The sequence below is a fragment of the Vicugna pacos genome, chromosome 11 (genome assembly GCF_048564905.1).
Source record: "Vicugna pacos chromosome 11, VicPac4, whole genome shotgun sequence".
Classification (NCBI taxonomy): Eukaryota; Metazoa; Chordata; class Mammalia; order Artiodactyla; family Camelidae; genus Vicugna; species Vicugna pacos.
In genome coordinates, this window is record NC_132997.1 from 52,767,923 (window position 1) to 52,783,182 (window position 15,260).

At 38.3% G+C, this 15,260-nt stretch overlaps 1 protein-coding gene across 3 annotated transcripts in view; it reads right to left on the minus strand.

Moving 5' to 3' along the window:
• Positions 1 to 2,460: 2,460 nt before the first annotated feature.
• The window catches only part of STOX1 (storkhead box 1), a 44,004-nt gene continuing 31,204 nt past the window's right edge, over positions 2,461 to 15,260 (minus strand). For 2 of the 3 annotated variants that reach the window (XM_006212899.4, XM_072971423.1), the window contains exons 2-4: positions 8,572 to 8,724; positions 5,005 to 7,360; positions 2,461 to 2,608 (exon numbers count right to left, since the gene is read on the minus strand). In XM_006212899.4, coding sequence (XP_006212961.2) covers positions 2,461 to 2,608; positions 5,005 to 7,360; positions 8,572 to 8,724 — 2,657 coding nt within the window. The remainder of the gene's footprint in view (positions 2,609 to 5,004; positions 7,361 to 8,571; positions 8,725 to 15,260) is intronic. The other variant, XM_072971424.1, reaches the window with a different exon arrangement.

A 15,260-nucleotide genomic window follows, 5' to 3' on the forward strand; every position in this document is an offset into this window, starting at 1 on the left:
ATTTATTGCAGGAACATGAGGGGCTAGCATGAATAATTAAAATGTACAAGTAACTCAAAATGTAACCTTTTTAGACAAAAACATTTGTCCAAAGGCTGATTCAAAAATAACAAGTCAGCATTTCAAATTTCTTATGAAAAAGGAAAATAAATAAGTGAACTAAAAAAATTATCTTATTAGAACATCTTTATTTTCCAAATATCTTGCCAGAGTCACTGATACAATTTCTTTCTCAAAATTTAAGGGTTGGGGTGCTGTTGCAAGGTTCTATAAAGATTTCCCTTTGGCTTTAGCTCATTAAACTCTGACCTTAAGATATAAAAACAAGATGACTATAAACTTGCCTCTCTCTGGTCATTCGCAAACCAAGAGGGCTAGATATTAATTTTTATTTCATGTTTAGAAAGTAGAAGATAAAAAGCACCATCATTTTCCCTCAGCATGTCAATCTTTTGTGACAAGAGGAACTTAACCATCGTATTAAAATGTTACAATATGTAAATAGTTAGGGGGCAACTATAAATTGATCAAGAGATACTGGATGCAGGGAGTGAGTATTGAGAGTATACTAGCAGTAAATGAAAATGGGAACAGGGGAAGTTTCTGCCACATGACCTTCACCAACTAAACTCTAAAATCTTTTTTTCCTTAGTGAAGTGGGGGCAAAAATACTTTCCTTGCTGATAGTTCAGGGAAGTTGAGAGGATCAGTTGATATAACAGTACTACAGAGATTGATGTACAGAAGTGCTTATATATCTACCTTTAGCTCCTAGTTTTGACAGTGTTGGAGAGGAGACAGCTTTGAAGACATTTAGCACATTGTTACTTACGTATCTAGCTCCTGATTCAAATTATTTGAGAAAGATCTTAGATGTTTAACCTTTGGAGGGAGGTCGGCTTCTTTAGTGAATTACTTTGTAGATGTTTTGAACCAAGTGGTGGAAGGGAGTAGTCATATCAGTTACTCCAGAAGAGGGCACCATGATACAAGAAACGGAATCCACTACTGCGAAAAAGGGAACCATGCTTCTAAGGTTTCAAATGGGAGAAATGTCTGTAGAAGCCAGTGAAATAGTGTAGAGCTTGTTTCATATACTCCCTTTTTTGTTAATTGATATATTCCCATTCTTATTTCATGACTCTCATGTCTCTCTTTCTCACTTACTTTAAGCATTAGCCTGTCTTCCCTGTTCCTTAAAAGCCTTCTAGGGGGGTGGGTAGCTGTAGGATGCGTTCTCAAAATGCAGTTGATCCCAAATTTTTCACTGCTGGGGCTCTTTTCACTATTTTTTCCTCATGGATCTGACTCTTTGAAACATTCTGCCTGCTAAATTGCATTTAGTAATTATAAAAAATTGATTCATGATCATTCTTCTAATCTATGAATAAGATACAAATGGAGCTTAACAATGTCACACCATCATGTGATAAGGTTGTATTACCAAGCTGGTGTAATTATACTACGTGATATGCTGAAACCAGTCTTGACTGCTCCATGTTTCCCAAACCCAAGAGAAATGACCATTCCACTACTTGGTCTGAAAAGGCCTGCCAGAAAAAGTTCTGGCAAGGCTATGTAGGTCTTATCATGAACACAAATGGATCAAATATAGATGAATTATCTCTCAGCCATCTCCCATTGTTCCTCTAAATCTCTTCCTTTCACTCACATGACATTCACAGCCATTCTGCTTCCCCTCTATCTCCGCCACTGAGATGATCACCATCCTGACTTCTCAATATCGTGCTATGTAGAGTCTCACATGAGAGGAAACAGAGAAAAAGCTGAGCCATATGCCTACTGCCATAGGTATTTAGGACACTGTTAATTACAGTGTGGAGACATTTGTTCATGTCCAAGCTGGTCACAAAGAAGATCTTTGACAGCAATGATTGGATCGAAAGAATTCTTCTTGCAAAGTACCCAACACATCTCTATAAATTCTTTCTGATGATGATAAAAGACTTCAGTTGCAAGCAAAGTAACTATGCAACACTAAAACACTATTTTCTGGGGGTTTATGTTGAAATTTGGTGAGCTCCACTTACCATAAGAACTCAGTATTGATATGGAGACAAAAATTCACTACTGGGTAGTAAATTAACATTCTAAATATTTGAGAAACTAATGAATGATGATTCAAGTTAATTACATTTAATTGAAGACCAATGATTCCATAGGTTTTTAAAATGTAAACAATCTATATATTCCCAATTTATAGTAAGGTAACTTTAAAAAGTCAATGTCAAAAAAGAAAAAAGCCTGTAACCACAACAAAATCTGTAATGAGGCTAGTAACAATGCTTACTTTAGAATTCTTACATACTCAAAACATTCTAGAGATTTCAGGTCAAGATGGCGGAGTGGTAGGACCACGAAGCTCGCCTCTCCTCAAAACATTCTATATTAATGCTGTACATTTTTACAAAAAACAAATTTCCAAAAATAAAATAAGAATTAGACATTTATGACTGGAGTCAGTTGTAGTAAAGAATTAGATGTGAGCGTTTGACTGCTCTTTGTGCCCTTGAAGTTCTGCAGAAAATTCTGTCTTCTTTGTAGTCCATCCAAAATGACTGAATTATTAGATATCAGACTCTGTGTCCTAAAGACATTAAAAATAACAAAATTACTGCCTTTCATAAGGGCCTGGATTTCTAACCAAGACATATCTTCATTTGTTACTCTGAAGCAGCATATTTACTAACATGAAGGTGCACTTGTCAAGTAAGTTAACCTTTAAAAATCTAAAGTGCTCTTTACATTTAAAAGGATTCCCAACAGCACCTCAGTTATTTGACAGCTGCTTTCTAAGAAGTTCATATTTTCTGAGCATTGTTCTCAGATCCAAAACCAACTATATTCTAGTCAGAAACAGTAAGTTCCCCGAAAAACTCTTCTATACAGTTGAAATGACAAGTATCTTCTCACGTAGTTTCTTTCTTTTTTGAGAAATCATATGGAAGGGAAAAGCGAACTATAATATTTTTCATATTGACAGTGCTCCTTTCCTAGGAGCTGTAAGCTATGTTAGTCCCTTATCTAACACGTCTGCCTTGCTTCAGCCAAGTCACATTACTGGTTGGGCATTTTGACATTCCCCTTCTCCCACCTTGCCTCCTCTCCCTCACTTGTCCCTTACATTAAGATATGTCTGAAAAATGTGTCCTCCATAAGTGTTTCCCACACAGCCCAGCACTCTTAAGTCCACATCTCCTTGGCGGTTATGAAGAGTCTACGCTTTGTTCTTGAGTTCGTTTGTTGGTTGGTTTCCTCAACTAAACTACATTGTAAGCTTTCTACAGGTAGCAACAACATCTTGTTTGTCTTTGTCCCTCTAATCCTTCTAACAGTCATGGCATGCAGTTGATGCCCAAATGCTGTCTTCCCTCCCTCTTCTTACAAATGTCTTTAATGATTATAGATAAAAGTCTTTCAAGAAAGCCATATTATAAGCAATTTTTAAAAATAACATATCTCAAGATTTCTCAAATTTAAATTCTCAGTTACACATCAGTTTCTCTTACCTGTTTTGTGTTTATTTTTGCTTTTGCTTTTGCCAGAAGGGAAAAAGGGAAGCCATGGCTTATTGGTTTATACCACCATTGTTTACTTCAAAGATATGTTTTGCAACTTCAATGACTTAATGTAAACTAAACTATTGTTTTAAACAGAAAAATCTTGTTCTCCGATAAAGTAAAGATACGTTTAAAAAATGCCGACTTCTGGGAATTTACCTTAAATTGTAAATAATCAGGTATTTCTGCAAATATTTATATAATAACAATTCACTGCAGACTGATTTATTATAGCAAAAAAACTAGGAATAATCTAAATGTCAAGGGAAGGAAAAATAGTGGTTATGTAAATAACAAGAGTCCACACAACGGAATACTGAGCAGTCATTTTTTAAAAATGAGTTGGATATGTATGTATTGATTGCAGGATATCCATGGTAAGTTAGGTGGAAAAAGAAAGCCACAGCTCTGTATGATTTGTTGTTGAAAAATTATATTTAGTGGAGGGGAGGGAAACAGCTCAGTGGTAGAGTACATGCTTAGCATGCAGGAGGTCCTGGGTTCAATCCCCAGTGCCTCCATTAAAAAAATAATAATCACATTTATAAATACATGAAAAAAAGCCTACAAGAATATATATGAAACTGTTAACAATGTTCAGGTCATCTCTATGGGACAGGAATGGAAAAGGTTGGGGAATGGAGACTTCCAGTTTCACTTTCTACATTTCTGTATTACTTTACTGTTTCTAAGGAGGTACACAACAATTTTACATAATTAAAAAAACTAATGAAGATATATGCCAAATTTTAAGATGACTTTTTTAGAAAACTATTTAATAACCTGGGGGGACTGTTCGTTGTATTCTTTTGAAAGGAGCAACATGCAAAATAGTAACTACAGTATGAGTTCAATAGATAAACTGTATAGATCACTATGTTGAGACTTAAGTGTTATAAATACACCAAATATAAAAGGATTTTTTAAAAAAATCTAGGTGGTGGGGTGATTATAGTGTTTTTTTAAAAATACTTTTCAGTATTTCTTAAATGTTCTATTATGACCATATTATTTTTATAATCAGAGCAATGTTATTTAAACAAATTGGCATGGACAGTATTAGTAGAAAATAGCCACGTCTATTTCTCAACTTGTGTAGAGCCAGCAATACAGGTGAACACTTCCAACCCTGAGTTCAGGAAGTGCTTGGGTTATGGTAACCACTTTCCTTCCTATTTTTAGAAATACTTCAAGATTTAGTAGCAGTGGAACAGTCAAATCTTGGTTCACATTTAAAAGTGTACTCTATCCTACTATATAAGAGATTTCATTGTAACTATAAACAACCTATTCAGTAAAGGCTGGCAGAATTCTATCATTATAAAGTTTATTCAGGAGTCTCCCACTAGGTAACTCAGTTTGCCCTTGATTTTACTAATGCCTGTGGGATGGTGGCTAATCAAACGCTTTTATGTGCACTTACCGTGGAGAATCTATTCCACTATCTCCTGCCATGCTATGATTTTCTGTTCCTTCCAAGTGACTGAGCTCATTTTGGATCTCCTGAGTCAACACGGGCATATGTGAAGTGTTGAAAAGTTCTAACTTTTGTGTGAACTGTTTTCTCATTTCCTGATTCTGAGCACTCTGACTCCAGCTAGCTGGCTTCTTTCCTGTGTCACCAAGACAGTCTTGGAGAGTTTCAGCCTCAGAAGCAGCTTTCCTTGTGTTGCAGTAATCAAATACACTTCCATCGGCAGGTGATGAAGCCTGTACACATTTAGCTACACTGGGTTCCTCTTCATAGTTAAAACCAGACTGGGTCCCTGAACTGAAGACACAGCTTTCAGCAGAGAGATTAGGTTTTTGGCTTTCACCTGGGTTAGTGAGCAACCCAGTGGGTTTGTAATGTTCATTTCCTTCAAGCGCATGAGGCTCAGACCTACCTTCATTGCTAATGTACCCAGTCAGAGACCTTTCAGTCACCTTTTGTTTTCCTAAGTGATTCCACTTGCTTCCCCCTGTAAAGGGATACTGAATGTGGCCAGGCAGCATTTGAATTAAGTTGTCATTCTCAGAAAAGTCATCCTCATCTAGATATAAGGAACTGCAGGCCCCATCATCATCTTCCACTTCCTTCTGATACAAGGCCTGGTCATCATCAGAAAGCTCTTCATTTTCTGGACTCACAGAAAATGCTTCCTGGACAAATACCTTTTTCATTGCACTTTCCTCTGAGTCTCTGTCTTGTCTCTCGGGTTGTCTCAAATGGTTCGCAACAATCGGGTAATCTAAAAGACCAAGGTTTTGAAACTGGTGTATTGTTTTATCAACTAATCTACAAGCAGAGAATGCTTGGTCTAAGGAAGAGGAGCCTCGTGATGGCAGGACATGCTGTGTTTCTTTTGTCTCTTCTAATGTGTCAAAGTGGGAATAACTTTTCCTCAAAATTTCAGGGATTGCCTTGTTTTCTCCACCATACACATCATATCTCAACATTCTTTCCCTGAAGGAACAGCATTTACTATCATTTTGCAAAACACTACATTGACAGCAATTTAAGAGGGGATCTCTAAAGTCGTCGCTGATAGGTTTGACAGTAAAGTTAGTCATACAAATGGATTCTGCTCTCAATTTATCATTACACTGTTCAGCACATGGCTGTCTGGCTTCATTCTCAAAGATTCTTGAATCCAAAGACCCTGACCTTTGGAAAGGCTTTCCCTCTGGTGCAGTCTGACTGGGTTTCAGATCACTAGTCTTCTGGATGTTGTACCCTTTGGTTATAGGGATCCCTCGGTGAGACAAACCCTGGAAAGGATTACTGATTTGCTTTTTGTAAAACAAATGAGAACCTAGCACTAATGGATTCTCATCAAGTGGTGTCTGAACTACTGCTTCATTTGGGCTTTTAATTCTGGGGATGGGCTGTGTAGCAGGGAGCTTGGGGTATTTCTCCCGTCTAATGCTTCCTGGTTGCTGCCCACTTTGCTGACTCCTGGTTTTGTGTCTTTCCCTATGAGACTGGCCCTGCCTTCGAGGCTTTATAGACCGGCCCTGCCTTTTCTTAATTCCCACTTTTGAAAGATACTTATGCCCAACTGACAGCATACCCGTGGAAGTGCCCTGGCTGTTATATTTCTTCTGCTCTTCGTATTTTTGCATTAGGACAGTATGTTTAATTAAGTTGTCAACGGTCAGAATGGGATTGATTCGTTTGATTATCTCATGTTCAATGTCTCGAGGGATATTGTCCAAGTTATCTTCATCTCGGACAGGCCACTCTTCTGGTGGGAACTGAGCAGAGAAACTGCTGTACTCTGTTCTAGACTTCTCCTTTCTGGATATACTGCGCCAGAAGAGGCTAAAGCCAAACTTCTTGACTTTTTCCCTGTCTTTTCTGTGTGCCAAAGGTTTGGCGCTTTCACAGACTTGATTCTCCTCAGACACTGAAACTGCTCGATTCTGTACCAAAGATTTGGATTCCCCAAAACCTTTCTGGCCTTTGCTAGTCACTTCTGCAGCAGCCGGTGGTTCCTGTGCACCCTGAGTGCACACATCAGGGAAACAGCGGCAAGAGTGACAGTGGGAAATGGGGGCTGCATTTCCTTTGGCAAACTCTGCACAGCTCTCCACGTTCACCAAGTATGTGATGGAAGTTGGCATCCGGGGGCTTTCATCTGATAGGACTCTCTTATTTTCTTTGGGGGTTGCACTTGTGATGAAGTAAGTCTGAGGAGTAACTATAAAATATCCTTCTCCAGTGTGATAAATCTTCCTTTCTTTAATCAGACTTCCCAGAGTGGTATAGAGAATATCTTGAGATGGAATTGCAGTGCCTAAAATAAACAAGCATTTTACACTGATAGATTCTGAATAAGAAACATTTTAATGAGTGAAATCAGTAGCTCAGAAGTCACCACACACATGCTTGCTGAATCCAGAGCTAACTGGAACATAGTTAATGTATGTAATTAAAATGTGAAAGAAGCATTACCAAGAATCATAACTGAATTGAATAACAGGAATATAATTTTGTCTACACAAAGACATATGTCTAGGTTAATGATTAAGTAGAGAAAAAATCTGAATTCACTCAAATACAAACACCAAGCTACACAACCTCATTATAAATTTAAGTGTTGACTAAGGAAAGTCCTGAGAGCAAACATAGAAATTTTTGAAAACCACAATTTCATAGCTTAAATCTTAGTAAGAATCTAAAGAGAAAATGAAAACTAGTCTTTGCTTGGGCGAGGGCAAACTACCTGACATCTGGATTATGGAGGTTTGACAAACTGAGAAGTTAACAAAATAACTTTAAAACAAATTCCCTTTCCAAATAGCAGGGTTGAAAACTATATTTACATTGTGAAAACAGTGTGTAAAATGTATAACACCGGATCAACGTATCAACATTGGTCTCCTTGGGGGAATGGTGACATGAGTGATTACTCTTCTATACTTTCTGGATTTTTCTACAATAAGCATAGTTTATGATGGGAAAGATAAAAATGCTCTTTGACACTCATGCATTTGGATACCACACAGCTATAACAAGGATGAGATAGATCAATATATACTCGTATGGAAAGATCTCCAAACTATGTCTTTAAGCTAAAAAAGTAAAGAAAGGTGCAAAGAGAATGTGTAGAATGATCCAATTTGTTATTTAAAAAGGATACACATATTCAAATACAATTTATGAAAGTATACATGAGAAACTATAAATGATAGAAGTTGTCACCTCTGGGAAGTGACCATTTAAGAATAGGATGTCGGGGGAGAAGATGAATGTTTTTGCACTCCTTTCTATAACATGTGACTTATTTGTTACCAGAAAAATTATTCTTGAAAAAGTTCATTTGGAAAATAAAAGAAAAATTCGTATCAAGTTTATTGAGGCAGGCCTTTCTATGACAAGGCTCTAACATAAGGTTCAATCATAGAAAAAAATGGGATATCACCCAGTTTATTTACGTGTTTAAGATGACATAAAAAGAAACCAAACACATGCAATGAACTCAGAAAGAAAAACTCATTACCCTACCTGGGTAATGTTTCATCAGATGTTCCAAGAGTGTCTCCTGTGTCACCACAATCTGAGCGGCATTCATATCGGATACTGCACAGCAAAGAACTTCAGCCAAAGGTATAAACTGAGATTGAGCTAATGGATTCATTTGCACTGGAAAGACATCACCTAAGTTGGAGATTTAAAAAAAAAAAAAAGGAAAGGTGAAAAATTTGATACACTATAAAATGTTTGGAATTAGTGAACAAGAGTAAAAACTGAATAGCAGGTGGAACTGCTCCTCTTTCACCAGTCCTTACCCAGATTCCGCCAACATGACATGCGCGATGATAGAAATTACAGAAGAAAAAGGCTGAATGTTATGACCTCTACTTTTAAGAAATTTGTAATATTTGTCACTACTTTATAAGCAAGAGATCGTTTCCAAATGAAAGGCACCAAGTGCTACCGGAATTCAGGTCTCACAATGCTTATGCGGCAATTCACATCTTTCAAACCATTTTTTCATATTAGCTTCTTGAGACAGGCACAGAGGAGATTAGTATTTCTTTATTTAAAATATGTAAAACAATAGAAAGCTCAAATAATTGAGCCCAAGGCCTAAAAGCAAGTAGTGACAGAAATAGATCTTCTGACTCCTGATCCAGTATTTTCATCATTCCACATTTTCCTGACTGGAATGATTAGGAAAATTTGAAGAAGGAAAAGGCAGAAGTCATTTCCAATTTGCAAGAATACATGGAGCAAAATCATGGTAGGAGGGAAGTACAAAGTACACAAGAGGCGGCTAGAGTTATCTTGGTTGGAGAGAGTTCAAGGGTAATATCAGACCAAAGTGGAAGATAAGGCTAGAAAAAAGAGCTAGACCATATTGCCTTTCCTCTTTGCCAATGTATTAAATGTTCTTCTTATACTGTCATTAGGTTGAGTTTTAGATTCTCTGGACACTCAAGGGAACCCCTCAATTATTGGAAAGGAAGGACTAGGACTCAGGAGAGAGATCTGGGAATCAACCAATAGGGATGAGAGCTGAAGCTCAGGCATAAAACAAATTCTTTAATAGACGAGTAAAGAAGAAAGCCAAGGAACACTTAACTGAGGGGCTACCTACATTTAAGAGATAGTAGAAATAGGAACTCACAAAAGACAGAAGGCACAGTAATGAAGGCAGGAGGGAGAGAACCAAGAGTAAGAGGAAAAAAAAAAAAACCCTTCAAAATGAATAGCCAATCAATAGTGTCAAGTGCTTGAAAGAGATCAAAAAGTTGGAGAAGAGGCAACTGGATTACTTGATTGAAACAAGGTGATATTGGTGACTTTCAAGAGAATTGTTACCACAGGAAAGAACAGAAATTAAATGTCAGATTGAAGGGAAGAGAGTTGGTGAGAAAAAAGTGAAGTTAATGGCTCTTCCTCCTAGAGCAGGGTTTCTCATCTTCGGCACTTTTGACATTTGGGGCCAGGTGCAGGATGACCAATTGTCCCAGTATGCCCTGGACTGAGTGGTTTCCCAGGACACAGGATTTTCAGTGCTAGAACCAGAAAGTTGAAGGCAAACCAGGATGGTTGATCACCCTAGCCAGAGAATTATTTGTTGTAGGGGGCCATCTTGTGCATTGTAGGATGTTTAGTAGTGTCCTTGACTTCTAGATGCCAGTAGCATTTCCCACAGTTGCAGCAAAAATGTCTCCAGACATTGCCGAAAGTCCCTGGAAAGAAGGAGTTGGGGATGGGGCCCAAAACTGCCTCAACTGTAAACCACTGTTCTAGACCATTTTCTGGAAAAAATCTGATTGTCAAAGAGGAGAAATAGAACACAAACTACAAAGGAGTAGGATCAAGTGAATGTTAATGTGTGTGTGTATGCTGGGATTTTCTTAAAATCTCTGCACATTTGGATGCAAAAAGGAAGGGCTTTTGGAGATGACAGAAATGATTCTGAAAGAGAGGAGACCAATAAAACAGCAGATATCCCAAAGGAAGGGAAAGGGAAAATGTACAAAAGGCACAGATAAAAGAACTATCTTAGAAATGAGATAAATATTACTTCATCTGAGATGTGAGAAAATAGAGTGGCAGAAGACCAGAAATATCTTGAGGCACAGGGTGAAAAAAACATTAGTACAGCAAGGTCATCTGATCTCTGTGAAGTTGGGGAGAACTAGGAATGGGAGGAAGAAAAAATGGGAATGAGGAGGTGAAGAGTAGAAAGGGAGTTTGAGCAGTTAGTCTCAGAGTACACTAGGACACTGAAAAATGAATACAAAGATTATGAAGGAGCCCTGAGTCTCAAGGTGATTTAAGTGTGGTGTCTGGTAGATGAAGTGGCAGTTGGCAATAGAAAAGGATGAGAGTCAGGGAGGCCAACAGTGCTTCTAAAACTTTAGCGTGCATATGAGAATCATCACCAGGGGATTGTGCTAATGGGCAGACTCTGATTCAGAAGATCTGAACCTGAGCCTATGATTCTGCATTTCTAACAACCTCCCAGGTGATGTCCATGCTGCTGGTCTGAGTAGCACCAGTGTGTTGACATCCATAGTATCAGCTGAAGTAACTAATCATTCAACAAATAAACATGGCCCTAGGGCTGCATAGGAGTCAACTGTAGCCAGAGGGAAGCCAAAATAGTTAGAAAACCTGGCTATACCCTGCAGTTGACTTTCCCAGTGACAATGAAAAAGCCAATACATTGCACTGGTTGTTGAGGGGGAAGGAAACTGATGAGGAATGGCCAAGTGTAAAGGGTTGTAGCTAAAGCTGGTCAGTGGCTCACAGGACTTACCACACGAAAGATAAAGGACTTCCATCAGGAACCTGATAAGCAGTTTGCTATTAAAGATCACATTGCTCTGTTTCCTTGTTTACTTACACTTCTCTATTTGGAAGGCTGGGGCATCTTTGACCTTGGAAGGTCACAACACAGGGGAGAATTGCTGTCTGCTTTGGCAGCCTAAGGAAGGCTCTCCTCTTGGCCTGCTTGGTGCTGTCGCAATGGGTGATGCTAAGATACCTATAGCATTCTGAGAAGCTAGGATGAATGGCTAATTAAGTAGCATTTCAAAGGGCAGTGATAAGAGATGATGCTATGAAACTTAATGTCCGAGTAGAATGTTAACTGACCTAAAACTCAAAATCCTCCTAGAAACTCTACCTCTGAGCTAGGCTGGTAAGCCTTTCTCCCCATCTTTGTTCCCTCTTTGCTTTTCCTTTTTCCCTCTGCATCTGAGATTTACTTTCTTCTCTTTCCTCTCCCTCCTCAACCTGGCAAAATACAGAATTAAAGTACAATTGCACATATTTTTTTGCTTCTTAAACATATTTAACTCTATGTGCTTAATTTAAAACAAACATATATATCCTTCCCATCTTCCAAGAGCGTCTAAGTGACTTTTTTCTTGTATGTGATCTTAAATTGATTACCTGCCCCACTTCATGTGGACTTAGAAGTCCTTAATTCAAAAAGGGAGGGGGGGGGTCTCCTCTCCTAGAAAGTTAAAGACTAGAGTATTGGAGAAGAAGCGGGCAAAATCTGAAAACTATATGCTCAACCACATAATACACACTCAAGCCTCACCTCAACTCTAGCGTACACCCAGTTACTTTGAACTTTTAGATAGGGGTAGGGAAGGATAGAGATTAAAACAGAGATGAGTGGCTTAGAAAAGCAGTGCATGTCTGGTGCTCCTGCTGCGCCCCCTGCTGGTGGCTTCCCATTTCTGTGCAAATGAAACAAGGAAGCTGTTCTGGGGTCCAATAAAGGGTCTCCAATGAACCTTTGGGCTAGACTTGAAGCAGCCCATTTGCTAGCTCAATCCTTAAGCGTGTTTCCTCTTTTCATGGGAAAATGAATAGTCAAAATAGATTTTTCATGGGGCTGAGGGAAGGGGTGCATGGGATGTTCCTGTACATTTCTTTGCAATCTCTTGTATACCTATAATTACTTCCAAGTAAGTTAAAATGTAGACTTTTCAGAAAGCACTACTTTTAGTTACCAAGCAGAAATGTATGAGAAAGAGAAGCTCTTTCTTACATTTTAAAAGCCCCAAACTTTTTGTTAAAGAATCCTTAAACTGCTTGCCAAATCCAAAGACATGTTTAGAAATTTTCTTCATAATTCCTACCATAGTGTGGGGATGTGTATTTTAAAAGAGTAAATAAATCTCCTACCAACTAGAAAGACAAATGCCCTCTCTTCTTTTTAAAATTACTACAACTATGTGTCAACTGCCTTTCAGAGAACATGTTAAGTCACATTTAACGTCTGCTTTGGAGCTCCCTCTAAACAAAGCCTAGAGAAAGCTTCTCAGTACACTTCCTTCACAGCCGTTGCTAAGATACATCTTCAGGTGCATAAATCATCAAGAGTTTTTTGTGCAGGAAAGCAGAGGGAATCCTGACATGGGAATATTTGTGACAGATGTGGGAATGATTTTCGAGCAGCAGCCATAGTTTGTTTCAGTTACTTTTGCACTTGGGTTTCTGGAATGCAATAACTCTTACAGAGTTTTTCACCAAATATTAAATTTGTAAAAGATGCCATGTATAGAAATAAGTAGATTTCACAGTAAGAGAAGGCTAGCCTTTGGGCTTTACCCTCCACTACTGCGGAGTAATTGACAAGCACCCTTAAGTCCTGGCCCGCTGCAGACCTCTGACCCTTGAGCTGAGCAGGGATCAGAAGGCTAGAAGAGCCTGTGGGCCAGAGTAAACAGTTCACAACAATGTTCTCTCTGTTTACACAGTCTTGTACTCTTGGGTGCTTTGGAAATGGGAAACATGTTTATGCTCAAAGACTGGTTTCACAAAAAATACCAACCAAGTAGAACCATATAGAGAAGCGCCTGCTACATTTAATGCCACCTTTTCTGCAAGGACATTTCCATTGCTACTGTGCTGTACCCCCAAAGGATTTAGTTGGTATATAATATTTTTTAATTCCCAAATTATGAGGCAAAATATATGAGGCTTTTTTAAATTATTCTTTAAAACTCTTCTTTTCTAGGAAAGAAAAAAACAGTGCAATGCAAATTAAACGTATGTAGCATGTAGATACCCAGTGAGCAAATGAAAATATGGAGCTCTTAACTATCAAAAGCCAATGACATCCAGTACAGTCCAGAGCAGACCCCTCATAGCTTGGGATCCTAGAATTGTGACTAGCATCAGTTTCTTGTGTGATAGACATAAATTCACATAACCCCAGGCAATCAATTTCTGCTCCCTGGTGCCTAGTAACAGTGGCCTAGAAAGCCCCTGGCCAATAGGAGCAGAACAATGGAAGTATGGCTTGTTCCTGGAGTTAGTGATAATAGCTCAAGAATCTGGTGCCATCAAAGACCACATCAAAATTCTGAGGAAAAGGAGGTGGCATCTTCATGTCAGGACACAAAGTTCCTCTAGAAAAATACCCTATCCTGGCTGTTGTCTAACCGTGAAGAAGAGTGGCTGGAAGAGCTATTTCCTGGACAATTCATGAGGTGAGAATACTCATGCCCCAAGGTGAAAACAGCAAGAAGTACATTCATGACAAATACGGACACAGCAAGACTGCCTTCCACCAGACCCAGAGAAGGCAGCTGGCGTAGCACCAGTACACCTCCCCCAACCAAGAGCCGCAGTACTGGAGGAATCTTCAACCTGGGACACCGGACTCCTAAATCTGCCAGCTACAGATAATCAGTTGGAAGTTTTAATAAAACTAAAACAAGCCTAAACTTTGTATTCTCCAAGTGAGAAAGGCAGAACCAAAATTAAGTTACAACCTGCCTCTCCCAAGTCTGTGTTTGCTTTATTCACTGGGCGTTGGTGGGGGGGAACCCTTCAAAAAAGCATCTTTATCAAAACTGAGTGTTTATCTTGATATCTGAACGCTCCTAAATGTCAGGGACAAAATTAAAGCTTTACATAAAAACTTTACCTTTAGGGGAAAAAAATTAACTTACCATGCAATATTTACACTTATCTTATGCTTTTAAGGCACCGAAACAAATTCCAAGAGGGCCTTCTCATGGAATCTAAACTCTGAGTTTTTTCTAAAGGATGGTTAGAAAAACTCTTTCATTTTAATATACAGTGCTTGAATTTGATTTTAAGATTCATAAGAAAGTGTGTACCAAATACACAAAAAAATAGAGGAAATATTTCTTTGGCAATTTGGAAAGCATTCACAACAGAACTTTAAGTGTTACACTAAAACATCAATTTGCCATAAAATTAAATTCTAGGAAAAACTAATCCTAACATTATTTATTTCATATTTAAAACACAAATTTTTCTCTATTTTAAAAATGTTTAGTCCCCTATACAAGTGTGTTTATAGACTCTGTGCTAGGCAGTCTGCCAGAAATTCATGCATTATTGACCTTCAAACAGTTTAACTGAGACACTCAAACTCAGCTAATTACCCGGACACATGAAATCTGAGAGGATCTTTCTGGGCGCCTGTATTGAATCACACTGTGGGAAAAGTATCTTCTACATGCAGTAGAGATGACAATAGAGCATGAATAAAACAGCCTGCAGATACACCCAGTCTTAATAAAAAGGGATGTTTTGTTCTATGTAATCCAAGAAGCTTCCCTGATTCTAAATTGCACTTTTATCCAGTACGGAATTTCCAAATTTCTTTAAGATTAAAATTAATCCTGAACTTTTAAAAATGAAAGTACTCTGTAACAATGTATGTCTCATCAGAGATTAGA